Below are 27,202 nucleotides of genomic sequence, written 5' to 3'. Positions count from 1 at the left end.
AGTAGCAAAACACTCATGATTCACAGGTAACCTTGTCCTTTACCTTTTTCTATCCACAGAACAAGAAACCCAACAACCTGCTGAACCTGAACGTAAGTAATCTCTCATAACATCTCTCCTTGTATCTCCTGGATCTCATCTCTCCTTCCAAATCCTTTCCACATTTATGGCCTAAAAAACGAGTACTCAGAAACACAGGGTAATGATGAACTAGTGGTGAGGTCAAATTGAATTGAATTATTCTCTTTTGCCTTTGCAAAGGAAATTTCCCAGGCCAGAAATCCCAGGGTTGCTTGGTTATCTGCAATGAAATTTTTTCTCTCTGTCTCTGACTGTTTCTGTCTGCCTGTATATGTGTCTGGATGTCTCTTGCAGTCTACCTCTTTCTTCATATTTAAATCTGTAAAGGACTGTTCCTTCAGAAATTAAAGGGAGAAAGAAAGAAATGTATGATCAAGAATCCTAAAGGTCAAGTTCCTATAAAAATTGCATCTCTCAGCCAAAATGAATAAAACAGTACTTCCTGACACTATTCTCACCTTTATGCCAAACCTCTTTCCTTCTTCCGTGAAAGGATCCATTTCAGACAGAGCCTCAAACTAGTCCAACAACTGGCCACAGGGAGAGAGGGCAAGAAGAAATAACAAGGCTGACAAGATGTTTCTATCCTTCCTCGGCTCTTGGACTAAGTGAATCAATTTAGATTGATTTCTATTGAATTTCCTTTCTTGTTCTTTCTCTTGATGTGAGACTAGTAGGAAAATCACATGTAAATGACCATCCCTTTTTCTGACTTGGCCTGGGAGAAGCATTTTGAATTACTTTTAATTATTTTGTTTGTTCTTCTCAGTAGATAAAGGATCATTGGTTTGGGGGTGTTCAAGGAGTCCTATATCCTCTGGTCTGAGCACTTCTCAGGTTCTTCACAGGGGTGTTCATTTGCCATTGGTATCCACCTAACACTCAGTTTTCACTTGTGGCTCCTGTGGCTGTAGTTTATGCAAACTCCACACCTCAGTAAAAACCATGTCAGTTTATGGGCTAAAGCAGGTGGAGTGTAACCAACAGGCCTTAAACCCGTTAGTGAATTAGAGGGATGTCTACCCCAAGCATTTCAGGACTTCCTCGCAAGGAAATGCGGTGGATCAGAACGATGTAATCCAACAGCCAAAAAGAGAGCTGAAACGTACCTAAAGGTTGATCAGATATGGAAGAAGCTGAGGCCTTTCACTATGTGGGGGCCCATTGTCAGTCCCCTTGACTTTTCTCCTGCTACTAGATTTTGATGACTCTGGAAAAGAAAGTAAGGTTGACCACTTTGTACAACACTGCGTCACTTAGATCCTATTCACATGTAAGTCACCACATCACCTGCTATATCAGTGCTCCTTGAAAAGGAAAGAATGAATTAAAATAAGAATAGATGAAAGATCTGTCCAAGAAGTGAAAGAGTCTTACTGCTTGCATCTCAAATAATTTTGAAGGCTTCAGTCAATGCCAACGAAATAGGTCACAAATTTTAACCTAATTCAATTAGTTCTATTACATAATATGTTTGTGTTTCAATCATGCTGCGTCCATTATATCACGCAGACATTTTTGTCTCCATTGACCTACTCCTTCCCTCATGGCTACCTCCATTAATTTCCTAAAATTCAGGAGATGATTGGTGACTTTATATTATAGTCGTAAGATATATTGTGAAGTCTGGATGATCCATCACCATCTACTTTTCCATCCAGCTTATGTCTATTTTGTTCACTTCTCATACATCCTGCACTTAAGACATTATGACACTTTCAATATGGAAGGAAGTAATTCTGCATTTTATGACTGACATGGATCTTCTAACCAAGTGGATGTGATTTTTTTCCCGGAAGAATCCCATTGGGGTGCATCAGTGTGAACATACCTTGCCCTTCTTCAGTAGCAAAACACTCATGATTCACAGGTAACCTTGTCCTTTACATTTTCTATCCACAGAACAAGAAACCCAACAACCTGCTGAACCTGAACGTAAGTAATCTCTCATAACATCTCTCCTTGTATCTCCTGGATCTCATTTCTCCTTCCAAACCCTTTGCGCATTTATGGCCTAAAAGATGAGTACTCAGAAACACAGGGTAATGATGAACTAGTAGTGAGGTCAAATTGTATTGAAGTATTCTCTTTTGCCTTTGCAAAGGAAATTTCCCAGGCCAGAAATCCCAGGGTTGCTTGGTTATCTGCAATGAAATCCTTTCTCTCTGTCTCTGATTGTTTCTGTCTGCCTGTATATGTGGCTGCATGTCTCTTGCAGTCTACCTCTCTCTTCATGTTTAAATATGTAAAGAACTGTTGCTTCAGAAACTAAAGGGAGAAAGAAAGAAATGTATGGTCAAGAACCCTATAGAATCAAATTCCTATAAAACTTGCATCTCTCAGTCAAAATAAATAAAACAGTACTTCCTGACTCTATTCTCACCTTTATGCAAAACCTCTTCCCTTCTTCTCTGAAAGGATCCATTTCAGAGAGAGCCTCAAACTAGTCCAACAACTGGCCACAGGGAGAGAGGGCAAGAAGAAATAACAAGGTTGACAAGATGTTTGTATCCTTCCTCCGCTCTTGGTCTAAGGGAATCAGTTTAGATTGATTTCTATTGAATTTCCTTTCTTGTTCTTTCCCTTGATGTGAGACTAGTAGGAAGATCACATGTAAATGACCATCCCTTCTTCTGACTTGGCCAGGGAGAAGCATTTTGAATTACTTTTAATTATTTTGTTTGTTCTTCTCAGTAGATAAAGGATCATTGGTTTGGGGGTGTTCAAGGAGTTCTATATCCTCTGGTCTGAGCACTTCTCAGGTCCTTCACAGGGGTGTTCATCTGCCTTTGGTATCCACCTAACACCCAGTTCTCACTTGTGGCTCCTGTGGCTGTGATTTATGCAAACTCCACACCTCAGTAAAAACCATGTCAGTGTATGGGCTAAAGCAGGTGGAGGGTAACCATCAGGCCTTAAACCCGTTAGTGAATTAGAGGGATGTCTACCCCAAGCCCTTCAGGACTTCCTCGCAAGGAAATGCGGTGGATCAGAACGATGTAATCCAACAGCCAAAAAGAGAGCTGAAACGTACCTAAAGGTTGATCAGATATGCAAGAAGCTGAGGCCTTTCACTATGTGGGGGCCCATTGTCAGTCCCCTTGACTTTTCTCCTGCTACTAGATTTTGATGACTCTGGAAAAGAAAGTAAGGTTGACCACTTTGTACAACACTGTGTCACTTAAATCCTATTCACATGTAAGTCACCACATCACCTGTGATATCAGTGCTCCTTGAAAAGGAAAGAATGAATTAAAATAAGAATAGATGAAAGATATGTCCAAGAAGTGAAAGAGTCTTACTGCTTGCATCTCAAATAATTTTGAAGGCTTCAGTCAATGCCAAAGAAATAAGTCACAAATTTTAACCAAATTCAATTAGTTCTATTGCATAATATTTTTGTGTTTCAATCATGCTGCATCCATTATGTCACGCAGAAATTTTTGTCTCCATTGACCTACTCCCTCCCTCATGGCTACCTTCATTAATTTCCTAGAATTCAGGAGATGATTGGCAACTTTATATTATAGTCATAAGATATATTGTGAGGTAGGGTTGATCCATCACCATCTACTTTTCCATTCAGCTTATGTCTATTTTGTTCACTTCTCATACATCCTGCATTTAACACGTTATGACAGTTTCAATATGGAAGGAAGGAATTCTGTATTTTCTGACTGACATGGATCTTCTAACCAAGTGGATGTGATTTTTTTCCCGAAAGAATCCCATTGGGGTGCATCACTGTGAACATACCTTGCCCTTCTTCAGTAGCAAAACACTCATGATTCACAGGTAACCTTGTCCTTTACCTTTTTCTATCCACAGAACAAGAAACCCAACAACCTGCTGAACCTGAACGTAAGTAATCTCTCATAACATCTCTCCTTGTATCTCCTGGATCTCATCTCTCCTTCCAAACCCTTTGCACATTTATGGCCTAAAAAACGAGTACTCAGAAACACAGGGTAATGATGAACTAGTGGTGAGGTCAAATTGTATTGAATTATTCTCTTTTGCCTTTGCAAAGGAAATTTCCCAGGCCAGAAATCCCAGGGTTGCTTGGTTATCTGCAATGAAATCCTTTCTCTCTGTCTCTGTTTCTGTCTGCCTGTATATGTGGCTGCATGTCTCTTGCAGTCTTCCTCTCTCTTCATGTTTAAATCTGTAAAGGACTGTTGCTTCAGAAGCTGAAGGGAAAAAGAAAGAAATGTATGGTCAAGAACCCTATAGAATCAAATTCCTATAAAACTTGCATCTCTCAGTCAAAATAAATAAAGCAGTACTTCCTGATTCTATTCTCACCTTTATGCAAAACCTCTTCCCTTCTTCTGTGAAAGAATCCATTTCAGACAGAGCCTCAAACTAGTCCAACAACTGGCCACAGGGAGAGAGGGCAAGAAGAAATAACAAGGCTGACAAGATGTTTCTATCCTTCCTCTGCTCTTGGACTAAGTGAATCAATTTAGATTGATTTCTATTGAATTTCCTTTCTTGTTCTTTCCCTTGATGTGAGAGTAGTAGGAAGATCACATGTAAATGACGATCCCTTCTTCTGACCTGGCCTGGGAGAAGCATTTTGAATTACTTTTAATTATTTTGTTTGTTCTTCTCAGTAGATAAAGGATCATTGGTTTGGGGGTGTTCAAGGAGTCCTATATCCTCTGGTCTGAGCACTTCTCAGGTCCTTCACAGGGGTGTTCATCTGCCTTTGGTATCCACCTAACACCCAGTTCTCACTTGTGGCTCCTGTGGCTGTAGTTTATGCAAACTCCACACCTCAGTAAAAACCATGTCAGTGTATGGGCTAAAGCAGGTGGAGGGTAACCATCAGGCCTTAAACCCGTTAGTGAATTAGAGGGATGTCTACCCCAAGCCCTTCAGGACTTCCTCGCAAGGAAATGCGGTGGATCAGAACGATGTAATCCAACAGCCAAAAAGAGAGCTGAAACGTACCTAAAGGTTGATCAGATATGGAAGAAGCTGAGGCCTTTCACTATGTGGGGGCCCATTGTCAGTCCCCTTGACTTTTCTCCTGCTACTAGATTTTGATGACTCTGGAAAAGAAAGTAAGGTTGACCACTTTGTACAACACTGCGTCACTTAGATCCTATTCACATGTAAGTCACCACATCACCTGCGATATCAGTGCTCCTTGAAAAGGAAAGAATGAATTAAAATAAGAATAGATGAAAGATCTGTCCAAGAAGTGAAAGAGTCTTACTGCTTGCATCTCAAATAATTTTGAAGGCTTCAGTCAATGCCAACGAAATAGGTCACAAATTTTAACCTAATTCAATTAGTTCTATTACATAATATGTTTGTGTTTCAATCATGCTGCGTCCATTATATCACGCAGACATTTTTGTCTCCATTGACCTACTCCCTCCCTCATGGCTACCTCCATTAATTTCCTAAAATTCAGGAGATGATTGGTGACTTTATATTATAGTCGTAAGATATATTGTGAAGTCTGGATGATCCATCACCATCTACTTTTCCATCCAGCTTATGTCTATTTTGTTCACTTCTCATACATCCTGCACTTAAGACATTATGACACTTTCAATATGGAAGGAAGTAATTCTGCATTTTATGACTGACATGGATCTTCTAACCAAGTGGATGTGATTTTTTTCCCGGAAGAATCCCATTGGGGTGCATCAGTGTGAACATACCTTGCCCTTCTTCAGTAGCAAAACACTCATGATTCACAGGTAACCTTGTCCTTTACATTTTCTATCCACAGAACAAGAAACCCAACAACCTGCTGAACCTGAACGTAAGTAATCTCTCATAACATCTCTCCTTGTATCTCCTGGATCTCATTTCTCCTTCCAAACCCTTTGCGCATTTATGGCCTAAAAGATGAGTACTCAGAAACACAGGGTAATGATGAACTAGTAGTGAGGTCAAATTGTATTGAAGTATTCTCTTTTGCCTTTGCAAAGGAAATTTCCCAGGCCAGAAATCCCAGGGTTGCTTGGTTATCTGCAATGAAATCCTTTCTCTCTGTCTCTGATTGTTTCTGTCTGCCTGTATATGTGGCTGCATGTCTCTTGCAGTCTACCTCTCTCTTCATGTTTAAATATGTAAAGAACTGTTGCTTCAGAAACTAAAGGGAGAAAGAAAGAAATGTATGGTCAAGAACCCTATAGAATCAAATTCCTATAAAACTTGCATCTCTCAGTCAAAATAAATAAAACAGTACTTCATGACTCTATTCTCACCTTTATGCAAAACCTCTTCCCTTCTTCTCTGAAAGGATCCATTTCAGAGAGAGCCTCAAACTAGTCCAACAACTGGCCACAGGGAGAGAGGGCAAGAAGAAATAACAAGGTTGACAAGATGTTTGTATCCTTCCTCCGCTCTTGGTCTAAGGGAATCAGTTTAGATTGATTTCTATTGAATTTCCTTTCTTGTTCTTTCCCTTGATGTGAGACTAGTAGGAAGATCACATGTAAATGACGATCCCTTCTTCTGACCTGGCCTGGGAGAAGCATTTTGAATTACTTTTAATTATTTTGTTTGTTCTTCTCAGTAGATAAAGGATCATTGGTTTGGGGGTTTTCAAGGAGTCCTATATCCTCTGGTCTGAGCACTTCTCAGGTCCTTCACAGGGGTGTTCATCTGCCTTTGGTATCCACCTAACACCCAGTTCTCACTTGTGGCTCCTGTGGCTGTAGTTTATGCAAACTCCACACCTCAGTAAAAACCATGTCAGTGTATGGGCTAAAGCAGGTGGAGTGTAACCATCAGGCCTTAAACCCGTTAGTGAATTAGAGGGATGTCTACCCCAAGCCCTTCAGGACTTCCTCGCAAGGAAATGCGGTGGATCAGAACGATGTAATCCAACAGCCAAAAAGAGAGCTGAAACGTACCTAAAGGTTGATCAGATATGCAAGAAGCTGAGGCCTTTCACTATGTGGGGGCCCATTGTCAGTCCCCTTGACTTTTCTCCTGCTACTAGATTTTGATGACTCTGGAAAAGAAAGTAAGGTTGACCACTTTGTACAACACTGTGTCACTTAAATCCTATTCACATGTAAGTCACCACATCACCTGTGATATCAGTGCTCCTTGAAAAGGAAAGAATGAATTAAAATAAGAATAGATGAAAGATATGTCCAAGAAGTGAAAGAGTCTTACTGCTTGCATCTCAAATAATTTTGAAGGCTTCAGTCAATGCCAAAGAAATAAGTCACAAATTTTAACCAAATTCAATTAGTTCTATTGCATAATATTTTTGTGTTTCAATCATGCTGCATCCATTATGTCACGCAGAAATTTTTGTCTCCATTGACCTACTCCCTCCCTCATGGCTACCTTCATTAATTTCCTAGAATTCAGGAGATGATTGGCAACTTTATATTATAGTCATAAGATATATTGTGAGGTAGGGTTGATCCATCACCATCTACTTTTCCATTCAGCTTATGTCTATTTTGTTCACTTCTCATACATCCTGCATTTAACACGTTATGACAGTTTCAATATGGAAGGAAGGAATTCTGTATTTTCTGACTGACATGGATCTTCTAACCAAGTGGATGTGATTTTTTTCCCGAAAGAATCCCATTGGGGTGCATCACTGTGAACATACCTTGCCCTTCTTCAGTAGCAAAACACTCATGATTCACAGGTAACCTTGTCCTTTACCTTTTTCTATCCACAGAACAAGAAACCCAACAACCTGCTGAACCTGAACGTAAGTAATCTCTCATAACATCTCTCCTTGTATCTCCTGGATCTCATCTCTCCTTCCAAACCCTTTGCACATTTATGGCCTAAAAAACGAGTACTCAGAAACACAGGGTAATGATGAACTAGTGGTGAGGTCAAATTGTATTGAATTATTCTCTTTTGCCTTTGCAAAGGAAATTTCCCAGGCCAGAAATCCCAGGGTTGCTTGGTTATCTGCAATGAAATCCTTTCTCTCTGTCTCTGTTTCTGTCTGCCTGTATATGTGGCTGCATGTCTCTTGCAGTCTTCCTCTCTCTTCATGTTTAAATCTGTAAAGGACTGTTGCTTCAGAAGCTGAAGGGAAAAAGAAAGAAATGTATGGTCAAGAACCCTATAGAATCAAATTCCTATAAAACTTGCATCTCTCAGTCAAAATAAATAAAGCAGTACTTCCTGATTCTATTCTCACCTTTATGCAAAACCTCTTCCCTTCTTCTGTGAAAGAATCCATTTCAGACAGAGCCTCAAACTAGTCCAACAACTGGCCACAGGGAGAGAGGGCAAGAAGAAATAACAAGGCTGACAAGATGTTTCTATCCTTCCTCTGCTCTTGGACTAAGTGAATCAATTTAGATTGATTTCTATTGAATTTCCTTTCTTGTTCTTTCCCTTGATGTGAGAGTAGTAGGAAGATCACATGTAAATGACGATCCCTTCTTCTGACCTGGCCTGGGAGAAGCATTTTGAATTACTTTTAATTATTTTGTTTGTTCTTCTCAGTAGATAAAGGATCATTGGTTTGGGGGTGTTCAAGGAGTCCTATATCCTCTGGTCTGAGCACTTCTCAGGTCCTTCACAGGGGTGTTCATCTGCCTTTGGTATCCACCTAACACCCAGTTCTCACTTGTGGCTCCTGTGGCTGTAGTTTATGCAAACTCCACACCTCAGTAAAAACCATGTCAGTGTATGGTCTAAAGCAGGTGGAGGGTAACCATCAGGCCTTAAACCCGTTAGTGAATTAGAGGGATGTCTACCCCAAGCCCTTCAGGACTTCCTCGCAAGGAAATGCGGTGGATCAGAACGATGTAATCCAACAGCCAAAAAGAGAGCTGAAACGTACCTAAAGGTTGATCAGATATGGAAGAAGCTGAGGCCTTTCACTATGTGGGGGCCCATTGTCAGTCCCCTTGACTTTTCTCCTGCTACTAGATTTTGATGACTCTGGAAAAGAAAGTAAGGTTGACCACTTTGTACAACACTGCGTCACTTAGATCCTATTCACATGTAAGTCACCACATCACCTGCGATATCAGTGCTCCTTGAAAAGGAAAGAATGAATTAAAATAAGAATAGATGAAAGATCTGTCCAAGAAGTGAAAGAGTCTTACTGCTTGCATCTCAAATAATTTTGAAGGCTTCAGTCAATGCCAACGAAATAGGTCACAAATTTTAACCTAATTCAATTAGTTCTATTACATAATATGTTTGTGTTTCAATCATGCTGCGTCCATTATATCACGCAGACATTTTTGTCTCCATTGACCTACTCCCTCCCTCATGGCTACCTCCATTAATTTCCTAAAATTCAGGAGATGATTGGTGACTTTATATTATAGTCGTAAGATATATTGTGAAGTCTGGATGATCCATCACCATCTACTTTTCCATCCAGCTTATGTCTATTTTGTTCACTTCTCATACATCCTGCACTTAAGACATTATGACACTTTCAATATGGAAGGAAGTAATTCTGCATTTTATGACTGACATGGATCTTCTAACCAAGTGGATGTGATTTTTTTCCCGGAAGAATCCCATTGGGGTGCATCAGTGTGAACATACCTTGCCCTTCTTCAGTAGCAAAACACTCATGATTCACAGGTAACCTTGTCCTTTACATTTTCTATCCACAGAACAAGAAACCCAACAACCTGCTGAACCTGAACGTAAGTAATCTCTCATAACATCTCTCCTTGTATCTCCTGGATCTCATTTCTCCTTCCAAACCCTTTGCGCATTTATGGCCTAAAAGATGAGTACTCAGAAACACAGGGTAATGATGAACTAGTAGTGAGGTCAAATTGTATTGAAGTATTCTCTTTTGCCTTTGCAAAGGAAATTTCCCAGGCCAGAAATCCCAGGGTTGCTTGGTTATCTGCAATGAAATCCTTTCTCTCTGTCTCTGATTGTTTCTGTCTGCCTGTATATGTGGCTGCATGTCTCTTGCAGTCTACCTCTCTCTTCATGTTTAAATATGTAAAGAACTGTTGCTTCAGAAACTAAAGGGAGAAAGAAAGAAATGTATGGTCAAGAACCCTATAGAATCAAATTCCTATAAAACTTGCATCTCTCAGTCAAAATAAATAAAACAGTACTTCATGACTCTATTCTCACCTTTATGCAAAACCTCTTCCCTTCTTCTCTGAAAGGATCCATTTCAGAGAGAGCCTCAAACTAGTCCAACAACTGGCCACAGGGAGAGAGGGCAAGAAGAAATAACAAGGTTGACAAGATGTTTGTATCCTTCCTCCGCTCTTGGTCTAAGGGAATCAGTTTAGATTGATTTCTATTGAATTTCCTTTCTTGTTCTTTCCCTTGATGTGAGACTAGTAGGAAGATCACATGTAAATGACGATCCCTTCTTCTGACCTGGCCTGGGAGAAGCATTTTGAATTACTTTTAATTATTTTGTTTGTTCTTCTCAGTAGATAAAGGATCATTGGTTTGGGGGTTTTCAAGGAGTCCTATATCCTCTGGTCTGAGCACTTCTCAGGTCCTTCACAGGGGTGTTCATCTGCCTTTGGTATCCACCTAACACCCAGTTCTCACTTGTGGCTCCTGTGGCTGTAGTTTATGCAAACTCCACACCTCAGTAAAAACCATGTCAGTGTATGGGCTAAAGCAGGTGGAGTGTAACCATCAGGCCTTAAACCCGTTAGTGAATTAGAGGGATGTCTACCCCAAGCCCTTCAGGACTTCCTCGCAAGGAAATGCGGTGGATCAGAACGATGTAATCCAACAGCCAAAAAGAGAGCTGAAACGTACCTAAAGGTTGATCAGATATGCAAGAAGCTGAGGCCTTTCACTATGTGGGGGCCCATTGTCAGTCCCCTTGACTTTTCTCCTGCTACTAGATTTTGATGACTCTGGAAAAGAAAGTAAGGTTGACCACTTTGTACAACACTGTGTCACTTAAATCCTATTCACATGTAAGTCACCACATCACCTGTGATATCAGTGCTCCTTGAAAAGGAAAGAATGAATTAAAATAAGAATAGATGAAAGATCTGTCCAAGAAGTGAAAGAGTCTTACTGCTTGCATCTCAAATAATTTTGAAGGCTTCAGTCAATGCCAAAGAAATAAGTCACAAATTTTAACCAAATTCAATTAGTTCTATTGCATAATATTTTTGTGTTTCAATCATGCTGCATCCATTATGTCACGCAGAAATTTTTGTCTCCATTGACCTACTCCCTCCCTCATGGCTACCTTCATTAATTTCCTAGAATTCAGGAGATGATTGGCAACTTTATATTATAGTCATAAGATATATTGTGAGGTAGGGTTGATCCATCACCATCTACTTTTCCATTCAGCTTATGTCTATTTTGTTCACTTCTCATACATCCTGCATTTAACACGTTATGACAGTTTCAATATGGAAGGAAGGAATTCTGTATTTTCTGACTGACATGGATCTTCTAACCAAGTGGATGTGATTTTTTTCCCGAAAGAATCCCATTGGGGTGCATCACTGTGAACATACCTTGCCCTTCTTCAGTAGCAAAACACTCATGATTCACAGGTAACCTTGTCCTTTACCTTTTTCTATCCACAGAACAAGAAACCCAACAACCTGCTGAACCTGAACGTAAGTAATCTCTCATAACATCTCTCCTTGTATCTCCTGGATCTCATCTCTCCTTCCAAACCCTTTGCACATTTATGGCCTAAAAAACGAGTACTCAGAAACACAGGGTAATGATGAACTAGTGGTGAGGTCAAATTGTATTGAATTATTCTCTTTTGCCTTTGCAAAGGAAATTTCCCAGGCCAGAAATCCCAGGGTTGCTTGGTTATCTGCAATGAAATCCTTTCTCTCTGTCTCTGTTTCTGTCTGCCTGTATATGTGGCTGCATGTCTCTTGCAGTCTTCCTCTCTCTTCATGTTTAAATCTGTAAAGGACTGTTGCTTCAGAAGCTGAAGGGAAAAAGAAAGAAATGTATGGTCAAGAACCCTATAGAATCAAATTCCTATAAAACTTGCATCTCTCAGTCAAAATAAATAAAGCAGTACTTCCTGATTCTATTCTCACCTTTATGCAAAACCTCTTCCCTTCTTCTGTGAAAGAATCCATTTCAGACAGAGCCTCAAACTAGTCCAACAACTGGCCACAGGGAGAGAGGGCAAGAAGAAATAACAAGGCTGACAAGATGTTTCTATCCTTCCTCTGCTCTTGGACTAAGTGAATCAATTTAGATTGATTTCTATTGAATTTCCTTTCTTGTTCTTTCCCTTGATGTGAGAGTAGTAGGAAGATCACATGTAAATGACGATCCCTTCTTCTGACCTGGCCTGGGAGAAGCATTTTGAATTACTTTTAATTATTTTGTTTGTTCTTCTCAGTAGATAAAGGATCATTGGTTTGGGGGTGTTCAAGGAGTCCTATATCCTCTGGTCTGAGCACTTCTCAGGTCCTTCACAGGGGTGTTCATCTGCCTTTGGTATCCACCTAACACCCAGTTCTCACTTGTGGCTCCTGTGGCTGTAGTTTATGCAAACTCCACACCTCAGTAAAAACCATGTCAGTGTATGGTCTAAAGCAGGTGGAGGGTAACCATCAGGCCTTAAACCCGTTAGTGAATTAGAGGGATGTCTACCCCAAGCATTTCAGGACTTCCTCGCAAGGAAATGCGGTGGATCAGAACGATGTAATCCAACAGCCAAAAAGAGAGCTGAAACGTACCTAAAGGTTGATCAGATATGCAAGAAGCTGAGGCCTTTCACTATGTGGGGGCCCATTGTCAGTCCCCTTGACTTTTCTCCTGCTACTAGATTTTGATGACTCTGGAAAAGAAAGTAAGGTTGACCACTTTGTACAACACTGCGTCACTTAGATCCTATTCACATGTAAGTCACCACATCACCTGCGATATCAGTGCTCCTTGAAAAGGAAAGAATGAATTAAAATAAGAATAGATGAAAGATCTGTCCAAGAAGTGAAAGAGTCTTACTGCTTGCATCTCAAATAATTTTGAAGGCTTCAGTCAATGCCAACGAAATAGGTCACAAATTTTAACCTAATTCAATTAGTTCTATTACATAATATGTTTGTGTTTCAATCATGCTGCGTCCATTATATCACGCAGACATTTTTGTCTCCATTGACCTACTCCCTCCCTCATGGCTACCTCCATTAATTTCCTAAAATTCAGGAGATGATTGGTGACTTTATATTATAGTCGTAAGATATATTGTGAAGTCTGGATGATCCATCACCATCTACTTTTCCATCCAGCTTATGTCTATTTTGTTCACTTCTCATACATCCTGCACTTAAGACATTATGACACTTTCAATATGGAAGGAAGTAATTCTGCATTTTATGACTGACATGGATCTTCTAACCAAGTGGATGTGATTTTTTTCCCGGAAGAATCCCATTGGGGTGCATCAGTGTGAACATACCTTGCCCTTCTTCAGTAGCAAAACACTCATGATTCACAGGTAACCTTGTCCTTTACATTTTCTATCCACAGAACAAGAAACCCAACAACCTGCTGAACCTGAACGTAAGTAATCTCTCATAACATCTCTCCTTGTATCTCCTGGATCTCATTTCTCCTTCCAAACCCTTTGCGCATTTATGGCCTAAAAGATGAGTACTCAGAAACACAGGGTAATGATGAACTAGTAGTGAGGTCAAATTGTATTGAAGTATTCTCTTTTGCCTTTGCAAAGGAAATTTCCCAGGCCAGAAATCCCAGGGTTGCTTGGTTATCTGCAATGAAATCCTTTCTCTCTGTCTCTGATTGTTTCTGTCTGCCTGTATATGTGGCTGCATGTCTCTTGCAGTCTACCTCTCTCTTCATGTTTAAATATGTAAAGAACTGTTGCTTCAGAAACTAAAGGGAGAAAGAAAGAAATGTATGGTCAAGAACCCTATAGAATCAAATTCCTATAAAACTTGCATCTCTCAGTCAAAATAAATAAAACAGTACTTCATGACTCTATTCTCACCTTTATGCAAAACCTCTTCCCTTCTTCTCTGAAAGGATCCATTTCAGAGAGAGCCTCAAACTAGTCCAACAACTGGCCACAGGGAGAGAGGGCAAGAAGAAATAACAAGGTTGACAAGATGTTTGTATCCTTCCTCCGCTCTTGGTCTAAGGGAATCAGTTTAGATTGATTTCTATTGAATTTCCTTTCTTGTTCTTTCCCTTGATGTGAGACTAGTAGGAAGATCACATGTAAATGACGATCCCTTCTTCTGACCTGGCCTGGGAGAAGCATTTTGAATTACTTTTAATTATTTTGTTTGTTCTTCTCAGTAGATAAAGGATCATTGGTTTGGGGGTTTTCAAGGAGTCCTATATCCTCTGGTCTGAGCACTTCTCAGGTCCTTCACAGGGGTGTTCATCTGCCTTTGGTATCCACCTAACACCCAGTTCTCACTTGTGGCTCCTGTGGCTGTAGTTTATGCAAACTCCACACCTCAGTAAAAACCATGTCAGTGTATGGGCTAAAGCAGGTGGAGTGTAACCATCAGGCCTTAAACCCGTTAGTGAATTAGAGGGATGTCTACCCCAAGCCCTTCAGGACTTCCTCGCAAGGAAATGCGGTGGATCAGAACGATGTAATCCAACAGCCAAAAAGAGAGCTGAAACGTACCTAAAGGTTGATCAGATATGCAAGAAGCTGAGGCCTTTCACTATGTGGGGGCCCATTGTCAGTCCCCTTGACTTTTCTCCTGCTACTAGATTTTGATGACTCTGGAAAAGAAAGTAAGGTTGACCACTTTGTACAACACTGTGTCACTTAAATCCTATTCACATGTAAGTCACCACATCACCTGTGATATCAGTGCTCCTTGAAAAGGAAAGAATGAATTAAAATAAGAATAGATGAAAGATATGTCCAAGAAGTGAAAGAGTCTTACTGCTTGCATCTCAAATAATTTTGAAGGCTTCAGTCAATGCCAAAGAAATAAGTCACAAATTTTAACCAAATTCAATTAGTTCTATTGCATAATATTTTTGTGTTTCAATCATGCTGCATCCATTATGTCACGCAGAAATTTTTGTCTCCATTGACCTACTCCCTCCCTCATGGCTACCTTCATTAATTTCCTAGAATTCAGGAGATGATTGGCAACTTTATATTATAGTCATAAGATATATTGTGAGGTAGGGTTGATCCATCACCATCTACTTTTCCATTCAGCTTATGTCTATTTTGTTCACTTCTCATACATCCTGCATTTAACACGTTATGACAGTTTCAATATGGAAGGAAGGAATTCTGTATTTTCTGACTGACATGGATCTTCTAACCAAGTGGATGTGATTTTTTTCCCGAAAGAATCCCATTGGGGTGCATCACTGTGAACATACCTTGCCCTTCTTCAGTAGCAAAACACTCATGATTCACAGGTAACCTTGTCCTTTACCTTTTTCTATCCACAGAACAAGAAACCCAACAACCTGCTGAACCTGAACGTAAGTAATCTCTCATAACATCTCTCCTTGTATCTCCTGGATCTCATCTCTCCTTCCAAACCCTTTGCACATTTATGGCCTAAAAAACGAGTACTCAGAAACACAGGGTAATGATGAACTAGTGGTGAGGTCAAATTGTATTGAATTATTCTCTTTTGCCTTTGCAAAGGAAATTTCCCAGGCCAGAAATCCCAGGGTTGCTTGGTTATCTGCAATGAAATCCTTTCTCTCTGTCTCTGTTTCTGTCTGCCTGTATATGTGGCTGCATGTCTCTTGCAGTCTTCCTCTCTCTTCATGTTTAAATCTGTAAAGGACTGTTGCTTCAGAAGCTGAAGGGAAAAAGAAAGAAATGTATGGTCAAGAACCCTATAGAATCAAATTCCTATAAAACTTGCATCTCTCAGTCAAAATAAATAAAGCAGTACTTCCTGATTCTATTCTCACCTTTATGCAAAACCTCTTCCCTTCTTCTGTGAAAGAATCCATTTCAGACAGAGCCTCAAACTAGTCCAACAACTGGCCACAGGGAGAGAGGGCAAGAAGAAATAACAAGGCTGACAAGATGTTTCTATCCTTCCTCTGCTCTTGGACTAAGTGAATCAATTTAGATTGATTTCTATTGAATTTCCTTTCTTGTTCTTTCCCTTGATGTGAGAGTAGTAGGAAGATCACATGTAAATGACGATCCCTTCTTCTGACCTGGCCTGGGAGAAGCATTTTGAATTACTTTTAATTATTTTGTTTGTTCTTCTCAGTAGATAAAGGATCATTGGTTTGGGGGTGTTCAAGGAGTCCTATATCCTCTGGTCTGAGCACTTCTCAGGTCCTTCACAGGGGTGTTCATCTGCCTTTGGTATCCACCTAACACCCAGTTCTCACTTGTGGCTCCTGTGGCTGTAGTTTATGCAAACTCCACACCTCAGTAAAAACCATGTCAGTGTATGGTCTAAAGCAGGTGGAGGGTAACCATCAGGCCTTAAACCCGTTAGTGAATTAGAGGGATGTCTACCCCAAGCATTTCAGGACTTCCTCGCAAGGAAATGCGGTGGATCAGAACGATGTAATCCAACAGCCAAAAAGAGAGCTGAAACGTACCTAAAGGTTGATCAGATATGCAAGAAGCTGAGGCCTTTCACTATGTGGGGGCCCATTGTCAGTCCCCTTGACTTTTCTCCTGCTACTAGATTTTGATGACTCTGGAAAAGAAAGTAAGGTTGACCACTTTGTACAACACTGCGTCACTTAGATCCTATTCACATGTAAGTCACCACATCACCTGCGATATCAGTGCTCCTTGAAAAGGAAAGAATGAATTAAAATAAGAATAGATGAAAGATCTGTCCAAGAAGTGAAAGAGTCTTACTGCTTGCATCTCAAATAATTTTGAAGGCTTCAGTCAATGCCAACGAAATAGGTCACAAATTTTAACCTAATTCAATTAGTTCTATTACATAATATGTTTGTGTTTCAATCATGCTGCGTCCATTATATCACGCAGACATTTTTGTCTCCATTGACCTACTCCCTCCCTCATGGCTACCTCCATTAATTTCCTAAAATTCAGGAGATGATTGGTGACTTTATATTATAGTCGTAAGATATATTGTGAAGTCTGGATGATCCATCACCATCTAATTTTCCATCCAGCTTATGTCTATTTTGTTCACTTCTCATACATCCTGCACTTAAGACATTATGACACTTTCAATATGGAAGGAAGTAATTCTGCATTTTATGACTGACATGGATCTTCTAACCAAGTGGATGTGATTTTTTTCCCGGAAGAATCCCATTGGGGTGCATCACTGTGAACATACCTTGCCCTTCTTCAGTAGCAAAACACTCATGATTCACAGGTAACCTTGTCCTTTACATTTTCTATCCACAGAACAAGAAACCCAACAACCTGCTGAACCTGAACGTAAGTAATCTCTCATAACATCTCTCCTTGTATCTCCTGGATCTCATTTCTCCTTCCAAACCCTTTGCGCATTTATGGCCTAAAAGATGAGTACTCAGAAACACAGGGTAATGATGAACTAGTAGTGAGGTCAAATTGTATTGAAGTATTCTCTTTTGCCTTTGCAAAGGAAATTTCCCAGGCCAGAAATCCCAGGGTTGCTTGGTTATCTGCAATGAAATCCTTTCTCTCTGTCTCTGATTGTTTCTGTCTGCCTGTATATGTGGCTGCATGTCTCTTGCAGTCTACCTCTCTCTTCATGTTTAAATATGTAAAGAACTGTTGCTTCAGAAACTAAAGGGAGAAAGAAAGAAATGTATGGTCAAGAACCCTATAGAATCAAATTCCTATAAAACTTGCATCTCTCAGTCAAAATAAATAAAACAGTACTTCATGACTCTATTCTCACCTTTATGCAAAACCTCTTCCCTTCTTCTCTGAAAGGATCCATTTCAGAGAGAGCCTCAAACTAGTCCAACAACTGGCCACAGGGAGAGAGGGCAAGAAGAAATAACAAGGTTGACAAGATGTTTGTATCCTTCCTCCGCTCTTGGTCTAAGGGAATCAGTTTAGATTGATTTCTATTGAATTTCCTTTCTTGTTCTTTCCCTTGATGTGAGACTAGTAGGAAGATCACATGTAAATGACGATCCCTTCTTCTGACCTGGCCTGGGAGAAGCATTTTGAATTACTTTTAATTATTTTGTTTGTTCTTCTCAGTAGATAAAGGATCATTGGTTTGGGGGTTTTCAAGGAGTCCTATATCCTCTGGTCTGAGCACTTCTCAGGTCCTTCACAGGGGTGTTCATCTGCCTTTGGTATCCACCTAACACCCAGTTCTCACTTGTGGCTCCTGTGGCTGTAGTTTATGCAAACTCCACACCTCAGTAAAAACCATGTCAGTGTATGGGCTAAAGCAGGTGGAGTGTAACCATCAGGCCTTAAACCCGTTAGTGAATTAGAGGGATGTCTACCCCAAGCCCTTCAGGACTTCCTCGCAAGGAAATGCGGTGGATCAGAACGATGTAATCCAACAGCCAAAAAGAGAGCTGAAACGTACCTAAAGGTTGATCAGATATGCAAGAAGCTGAGGCCTTTCACTATGTGGGGGCCCATTGTCAGTCCCCTTGACTTTTCTCCTGCTACTAGATTTTGATGACTCTGGAAAAGAAAGTAAGGTTGACCACTTTGTACAACACTGTGTCACTTAAATCCTATTCACATGTAAGTCACCACATCACCTGTGATATCAGTGCTCCTTGAAAAGGAAAGAATGAATTAAAATAAGAATAGATGAAAGATATGTCCAAGAAGTGAAAGAGTCTTACTGCTTGCATCTCAAATAATTTTGAAGGCTTCAGTCAATGCCAAAGAAATAAGTCACAAATTTTAACCAAATTCAATTAGTTCTATTGCATAATATTTTTGTGTTTCAATCATGCTGCATCCATTATGTCACGCAGAAATTTTTGTCTCCATTGACCTACTCCCTCCCTCATGGCTACCTTCATTAATTTCCTAGAATTCAGGAGATGATTGGCAACTTTATATTATAGTCATAAGATATATTGTGAGGTAGGGTTGATCCATCACCATCTACTTTTCCATTCAGCTTATGTCTATTTTGTTCACTTCTCATACATCCTGCATTTAACACGTTATGACAGTTTCAATATGGAAGGAAGGAATTCTGTATTTTCTGACTGACATGGATCTTCTAACCAAGTGGATGTGATTTTTTTCCCGAAAGAATCCCATTGGGGTGCATCACTGTGAACATACCTTGCCCTTCTTCAGTAGCAAAACACTCATGATTCACAGGTAACCTTGTCCTTTACCTTTTTCTATCCACAGAACAAGAAACCCAACAACCTGCTGAACCTGAACGTAAGTAATCTCTCATAACATCTCTCCTTGTATCTCCTGGATCTCATCTCTCCTTCCAAACCCTTTGCACATTTATGGCCTAAAAAACGAGTACTCAGAAACACAGGGTAATGATGAACTAGTGGTGAGGTCAAATTGTATTGAATTATTCTCTTTTGCCTTTGCAAAGGAAATTTCCCAGGCCAGAAATCCCAGGGTTGCTTGGTTATCTGCAATGAAATCCTTTCTCTCTGTCTCTGTTTCTGTCTGCCTGTATATGTGGCTGCATGTCTCTTGCAGTCTTCCTCTCTCTTCATGTTTAAATCTGTAAAGGACTGTTGCTTCAGAAGCTGAAGGGAAAAAGAAAGAAATGTATGGTCAAGAACCCTATAGAATCAAATTCCTATAAAACTTGCATCTCTCAGTCAAAATAAATAAAGCAGTACTTCCTGATTCTATTCTCACCTTTATGCAAAACCTCTTCCCTTCTTCTGTGAAAGAATCCATTTCAGACAGAGCCTCAAACTAGTCCAACAACTGGCCACAGGGAGAGAGGGCAAGAAGAAATAACAAGGCTGACAAGATGTTTCTATCCTTCCTCTGCTCTTGGACTAAGTGAATCAATTTAGATTGATTTCTATTGAATTTCCTTTCTTGTTCTTTCCCTTGATGTGAGAGTAGTAGGAAGATCACATGTAAATGACGATCCCTTCTTCTGACCTGGCCTGGGAGAAGCATTTTGAATTACTTTTAATTATTTTGTTTGTTCTTCTCAGTAGATAAAGGATCATTGGTTTGGGGGTGTTCAAGGAGTCCTATATCCTCTGGTCTGAGCACTTCTCAGGTCCTTCACAGGGGTGTTCATCTGCCTTTGGTATCCACCTAACACCCAGTTCTCACTTGTGGCTCCTGTGGCTGTAGTTTATGCAAACTCCACACCTCAGTAAAAACCATGTCAGTGTATGGGCTAAAGCAGGTGGAGGGTAACCATCAGGCCTTAAACCCGTTAGTGAATTAGAGGGATGTCTACCCCAAGCCCTTCAGGACTTCCTCGCAAGGAAATGCGGTGGATCAGAACGATGTAATCCAACAGCCAAAAAGAGAGCTGAAACGTACCTAAAGGTTGATCAGATATGGAAGAAGCTGAGGCCTTTCACTATGTGGGGGCCCATTGTCAGTCCCCTTGACTTTTCTCCTGCTACTAGATTTTGATGACTCTGGAAAAGAAAGTAAGGTTGACCACTTTGTACAACACTGCGTCACTTAGATCCTATTCACATGTAAGTCACCACATCACCTGCGATATCAGTGCTCCTTGAAAAGGAAAGAATGAATTAAAATAAGAATAGATGAAAGATCTGTCCAAGAAGTGAAAGAGTCTTACTGCTTGCATCTCAAATAATTTTGAAGGCTTCAGTCAATGCCAACGAAATAGGTCACAAATTTTAACCTAATTCAATTAGTTCTATTACATAATATGTTTGTGTTTCAATCATGCTGCGTCCATTATATCACGCAGACATTTTTGTCTCCATTGACCTACTCCCTCCCTCATGGCTACCTCCATTAATTTCCTAAAATTCAGGAGATGATTGGTGACTTTATATTATAGTCGTAAGATATATTGTGAAGTCTGGATGATCCATCACCATCTACTTTTCCATCCAGCTTATGTCTATTTTGTTCACTTCTCATACATCCTGCACTTAAGACATTATGACACTTTCAATATGGAAGGAAGTAATTCTGCATTTTATGACTGACATGGATCTTCTAACCAAGTGGATGTGATTTTTTTCCTGGAAGAATCCCATTGGGGTGCATCAGTGTGAACATACCTTGCCCTTCTTCAGTAGCAAAACACTCATGATTCACAGGTAACCTTGTCCTTTACATTTTCTATCCACAGAACAAGAAACCCAACAACCTGCTGAACCTGAACGTAAGTAATCTCTCATAACATCTCTCCTTGTATCTCCTGGATCTCATTTCTCCTTCCAAACCCTTTGCGCATTTATGGCCTAAAAGATGAGTACTCAGAAACACAGGGTAATGATGAACTAGTAGTGAGGTCAAATTGTATTGAAGTATTCTCTTTTGCCTTTGCAAAGGAAATTTCCCAGGCCAGAAATCCCAGGGTTGCTTGGTTATCTGCAATGAAATCCTTTCTCTCTGTCTCTGATTGTTTCTGTCTGCCTGTATATGTGGCTGCATGTCTCTTGCAGTCTACCTCTCTCTTCATGTTTAAATATGTAAAGAACTGTTGCTTCAGAAACTAAAGGGAGAAAGAAAGAAATGTATGGTCAAGAACCCTATAGAATCAAATTCCTATAAAACTTGCATCTCTCAGTCAAAATAAATAAAACAGTACTTCATGACTCTATTCTCACCTTTATGCAAAACCTCTTCCCTTCTTCTCTGAAAGGATCCATTTCAGAGAGAGCCTCAAACTAGTCCAACAACTGGCCACAGGGAGAGAGGGCAAGAAGAAATAACAAGGTTGACAAGATGTTTGTATCCTTCCTCCGCTCTTGGTCTAAGGGAATCAGTTTAGATTGATTTCTATTGAATTTCCTTTCTTGTTCTTTCCCTTGATGTGAGACTAGTAGGAAGATCACATGTAAATGACGATCCCTTCTTCTGACCTGGCCTGGGAGAAGCATTTTGAATTACTTTTAATTATTTTGTTTGTTCTTCTCAGTAGATAAAGGATCATTGGTTTGGGGGTTTTCAAGGAGTCCTATATCCTCTGGTCTGAGCACTTCTCAGGTCCTTCACAGGGGTGTTCATCTGCCTTTGGTATCCACCTAACACCCAGTTCTCACTTGTGGCTCCTGTGGCTGTAGTTTATGCAAACTCCACACCTCAGTAAAAACCATGTCAGTGTATGGGCTAAAGCAGGTGGAGTGTAACCATCAGGCCTTAAACCCGTTAGTGAATTAGAGGGATGTCTACCCCAAGCCCTTCAGGACTTCCTCGCAAGGAAATGCGGTGGATCAGAACGATGTAATCCAACAGCCAAAAAGAGAGCTGAAACGTACCTAAAGGTTGATCAGATATGCAAGAAGCTGAGGCCTTTCACTATGTGGGGGCCCATTGTCAGTCCCCTTGACTTTTCTCCTGCTACTAGATTTTGATGACTCTGGAAAAGAAAGTAAGGTTGACCACTTTGTACAACACTGTGTCACTTAAATCCTATTCACATGTAAGTCACCACATCACCTGTGATATCAGTGCTCCTTGAAAAGGAAAGAATGAATTAAAATAAGAATAGATGAAAGATATGTCCAAGAAGTGAAAGAGTCTTACTGCTTGCATCTCAAATAATTTTGAAGGCTTCAGTCAATGCCAAAGAAATAAGTCACAAATTTTAACCAAATTCAATTAGTTCTATTGCATAATATTTTTGTGTTTCAATCATGCTGCATCCATTATGTCACGCAGAAATTTTTGTCTCCATTGACCTACTCCCTCCCTCATGGCTACCTTCATTAATTTCCTAGAATTCAGGAGATGATTGGCAACTTTATATTATAGTCATAAGATATATTGTGAGGTAGGGTTGATCCATCACCATCTACTTTTCCATTCAGCTTATGTCTATTTTGTTCACTTCTCATACATCCTGCATTTAACACGTTATGACAGTTTCAATATGGAAGGAAGGAATTCTGTATTTTCTGACTGACATGGATCTTCTAACCAAGTGGATGTGATTTTTTTCCCGAAAGAATCCCATTGGGGTGCATCACTGTGAACATACCTTGCCCTTCTTCAGTAGCAAAACACTCATGATTCACAGGTAACCTTGTCCTTTACCTTTTTCTATCCACAGAACAAGAAACCCAACAACCTGCTGAACCTGAACGTAAGTAATCTCTCATAACATCTCTCCTTGTATCTCCTGGATCTCATCTCTCCTTCCAAACCCTTTGCACATTTATGGCCTAAAAAACGAGTACTCAGAAACACAGGGTAATGATGAACTAGTGGTGAGGTCAAATTGTATTGAATTATTCTCTTTTGCCTTTGCAAAGGAAATTTCCCAGGCCAGAAATCCCAGGGTTGCTTGGTTATCTGCAATGAAATCCTTTCTCTCTGTCTCTGTTTCTGTCTGCCTGTATATGTGGCTGCATGTCTCTTGCAGTCTTCCTCTCTCTTCATGTTTAAATCTGTAAAGGACTGTTGCTTCAGAAGCTGAAGGGAAAAAGAAAGAAATGTATGGTCAAGAACCCTATAGAATCAAATTCCTATAAAACTTGCATCTCTCAGTCAAAATAAATAAAGCAGTACTTCCTGATTCTATTCTCACCTTTATGCAAAACCTCTTCCCTTCTTCTGTGAAAGAATCCATTTCAGACAGAGCCTCAAACTAGTCCAACAACTGGCCACAGGGAGAGAGGGCAAGAAGAAATAACAAGGCTGACAAGATGTTTCTATCCTTCCTCTGCTCTTGGACTAAGTGAATCAATTTAGATTGATTTCTATTGAATTTCCTTTCTTGTTCTTTCCCTTGATGTGAGAGTAGTAGGAAGATCACATGTAAATGACGATCCCTTCTTCTGACCTGGCCTGGGAGAAGCATTTTGAATTACTTTTAATTATTTTGTTTGTTCTTCTCAGTAGATAAAGGATCATTGGTTTGGGGGTGTTCAAGGAGTCCTATATCCTCTGGTCTGAGCACTTCTCAGGTCCTTCACAGGGGTGTTCATCTGCCTTTGGTATCCACCTAACACCCAGTTCTCACTTGTGGCTCCTGTGGCTGTAGTTTATGCAAACTCCACACCTCAGTAAAAACCATGTCAGTGTATGGGCTAAAGCAGGTGGAGGGTAACCATCAGGCCTTAAACCCGTTAGTGAATTAGAGGGATGTCTACCCCAAGCATTTCAGGACTTCCTCGCAAGGAAATGCGGTGGATCAGAACGATGTAATCCAACAGCCAAAAAGAGAGCTGAAACGTACCTAAAGGTTGATCAGATATGCAAGAAGCTGAGGCCTTTCACTATGTGGGGGCCCATTGTCAGTCCCCTTGACTTTTCTCCTGCTACTAGATTTTGATGACTCTGGAAAAGAAAGTAAGGTTGACCACTTTGTACAACACTGCGTCACTTAGATCCTATTCACATGTAAGTCACCACATCACCTGCGATATCAGTGCTCCTTGAAAAGGAAAGAATGAATTAAAATAAGAATAGATGAAAGATCTGTCCAAGAAGTGAAAGAGTCTTACTGCTTGCATCTCAAATAATTTTGAAGGCTTCAGTCAATGCCAACGAAATAGGTCACAAATTTTAACCTAATTCAATTAGTTCTATTACATAATATGTTTGTGTTTCAATCATGCTGCGTCCATTATATCACGCAGACATTTTTGTCTCCATTGACCTACTCCCTCCCTCATGGCTACCTCCATTAATTTCCTAAAATTCAGGAGATGATTGGTGACTTTATATTATAGTCGTAAGATATATTGTGAAGTCTGGATGATCCATCACCATCTAATTTTCCATCCAGCTTATGTCTATTTTGTTCACTTCTCATACATCCTGCACTTAAGACATTATGACACTTTCAATATGGAAGGAAGTAATTCTGCATTTTATGACTGACATGGATCTTCTAACCAAGTGGATGTGATTTTTTTCCTGGAAGAATCCCATTGGGGTGCATCAGTGTGAACATACCTTGCCCTTCTTCAGTAGCAAAACACTCATGATTCACAGGTAACCTTGTCCTTTACATTTTCTATCCACAGAACAAGAAACCCAACAACCTGCTGAACCTGAACGTAAGTAATCTCTCATAACATCTCTCCTTGTATCTCCTGGATCTCATTTCTCCTTCCAAACCCTTTGCGCATTTATGGCCTAAAAGATGAGTACTCAGAAACACAGGGTAATGATGAACTAGTAGTGAGGTCAAATTGTATTGAAGTATTCTCTTTTGCCTTTGCAAAGGAAATTTCCCAGGCCAGAAATCCCAGGGTTGCTTGGTTATCTGCAATGAAATCCTTTCTCTCTGTCTCTGATTGTTTCTGTCTGCCTGTATATGTGGCTGCATGTCTCTTGCAGTCTACCTCTCTCTTCATGTTTAAATATGTAAAGAACTGTTGCTTCAGAAACTAAAGGGAGAAAGAAAGAAATGTATGGTCAAGAACCCTATAGAATCAAATTCCTATAAAACTTGCATCTCTCAGTCAAAATAAATAAAACAGTACTTCATGACTCTATTCTCACCTTTATGCAAAACCTCTTCCCTTCTTCTCTGAAAGGATCCATTTCAGAGAGAGCCTCAAACTAGTCCAACAACTGGCCACAGGGAGAGAGGGCAAGAAGAAATAACAAGGTTGACAAGATGTTTGTATCCTTCCTCCGCTCTTGGTCTAAGGGAATCAGTTTAGATTGATTTCTATTGAATTTCCTTTCTTGTTCTTTCCCTTGATGTGAGACTAGTAGGAAGATCACATGTAAATGACGATCCCTTCTTCTGACCTGGCCTGGGAGAAGCATTTTGAATTACTTTTAATTATTTTGTTTGTTCTTCTCAGTAGATAAAGGATCATTGGTTTGGGGGTTTTCAAGGAGTCCTATATCCTCTGGTCTGAGCACTTCTCAGGTCCTTCACAGGGGTGTTCATCTGCCTTTGGTATCCACCTAACACCCAGTTCTCACTTGTGGCTCCTGTGGCTGTAGTTTATGCAAACTCCACACCTCAGTAAAAACCATGTCAGTGTATGGGCTAAAGCAGGTGGAGTGTAACCATCAGGCCTTAAACCCGTTAGTGAATTAGAGGGATGTCTACCCCAAGCCCTTCAGGACTTCCTCGCAAGGAAATGCGGTGGATCAGAACGATGTAATCCAACAGCCAAAAAGAGAGCTGAAACGTACCTAAAGGTTGATCAGATATGCAAGAAGCTGAGGCCTTTCACTATGTGGGGGCCCATTGTCAGTCCCCTTGACTTTTCTCCTGCTACTAGATTTTGATGACTCTGGAAAAGAAAGTAAGGTTGACCACTTTGTACAACACTGTGTCACTTAAATCCTATTCACATGTAAGTCACCACATCACCTGTGATATCAGTGCTCCTTGAAAAGGAAAGAATGAATTAAAATAAGAATAGATGAAAGATATGTCCAAGAAGTGAAAGAGTCTTACTGCTTGCATCTCAAATAATTTTGAAGGCTTCAGTCAATGCCAAAGAAATAAGTCACAAATTTTAACCAAATTCAATTAGTTCTATTGCATAATATGTTTGTGTTTCAATCATGCTGCATCCATTATGTCACGCAGAAATTTTTGTCTCCATTGACCTACTCCCTCCCTCATGGCTACCTTCATTAATTTCCTAGAATTCAGGAGATGATTGGCAACTTTATATTATAGTCATAAGATATATTGTGAGGTAGGGTTGATCCATCACCATCTACTTTTCCATTCAGCTTATGTCTATTTTGTTCACTTCTCATACATCCTGCATTTAACACGTTATGACAGTTTCAATATGGAAGGAAGGAATTCTGTATTTTCTGACTGACATGGATCTTCTAACCAAGTGGATGTGATTTTTTTCCCGAAAGAATCCCATTGGGGTGCATCACTGTGAACATACCTTGCCCTTCTTCAGTAGCAAAACACTCATGATTCACAGGTAACCTTGTCCTTTACCTTTTTCTATCCACAGAACAAGAAACCCAACAACCTGCTGAACCTGAACGTAAGTAATCTCTCATAACATCTCTCCTTGTATCTCCTGGATCTCATCTCTCCTTCCAAACCCTTTGCACATTTATGGCCTAAAAAACGAGTACTCAGAAACACAGGGTAATGATGAACTAGTAGTGAGGTCAAATTGTATTGAATTATTCTCTTTTGCCTTTGCAAAGGGAAGTTCC

At 40.1% G+C, this 27,202-nt stretch overlaps 1 protein-coding gene across 1 annotated transcript in view; it reads left to right on the top strand.

The window, feature by feature from the left end:
* LOC140512269 (uncharacterized) overlaps nucleotides 1-27,202 on the top strand; it is a 62,478-nt gene that overhangs the window by 11,869 nt on the left and 23,407 nt on the right. The window contains exons 7-22 of the mRNA XM_072621486.1: nucleotides 60-92; nucleotides 1,984-2,016; nucleotides 3,910-3,942; nucleotides 5,831-5,863; nucleotides 7,757-7,789; nucleotides 9,678-9,710; nucleotides 11,604-11,636; nucleotides 13,525-13,557; nucleotides 15,451-15,483; nucleotides 17,372-17,404; nucleotides 19,298-19,330; nucleotides 21,219-21,251; nucleotides 23,145-23,177; nucleotides 25,066-25,098; nucleotides 26,076-26,254; nucleotides 26,992-27,024. Of these exons, the coding sequence (XP_072477587.1) occupies nucleotides 60-92; nucleotides 1,984-2,016; nucleotides 3,910-3,942; nucleotides 5,831-5,863; nucleotides 7,757-7,789; nucleotides 9,678-9,710; nucleotides 11,604-11,636; nucleotides 13,525-13,557; nucleotides 15,451-15,483; nucleotides 17,372-17,404; nucleotides 19,298-19,330; nucleotides 21,219-21,251; nucleotides 23,145-23,177; nucleotides 25,066-25,098; nucleotides 26,076-26,254; nucleotides 26,992-27,024 (674 nt within the window). The remainder of the gene's footprint in view (nucleotides 1-59; nucleotides 93-1,983; nucleotides 2,017-3,909; nucleotides 3,943-5,830; nucleotides 5,864-7,756; nucleotides 7,790-9,677; nucleotides 9,711-11,603; nucleotides 11,637-13,524; nucleotides 13,558-15,450; nucleotides 15,484-17,371; nucleotides 17,405-19,297; nucleotides 19,331-21,218; nucleotides 21,252-23,144; nucleotides 23,178-25,065; nucleotides 25,099-26,075; nucleotides 26,255-26,991; nucleotides 27,025-27,202) is intronic.

This window comes from Notamacropus eugenii, chromosome 6 (assembly GCF_028372415.1).
Source record: "Notamacropus eugenii isolate mMacEug1 chromosome 6, mMacEug1.pri_v2, whole genome shotgun sequence".
Classification (NCBI taxonomy): Eukaryota; Metazoa; Chordata; class Mammalia; order Diprotodontia; family Macropodidae; genus Notamacropus; species Notamacropus eugenii.
The sequence above is the reverse complement of the archived record's forward strand: the minus strand, read 5'-3'. Positions and strand labels throughout refer to the sequence as shown.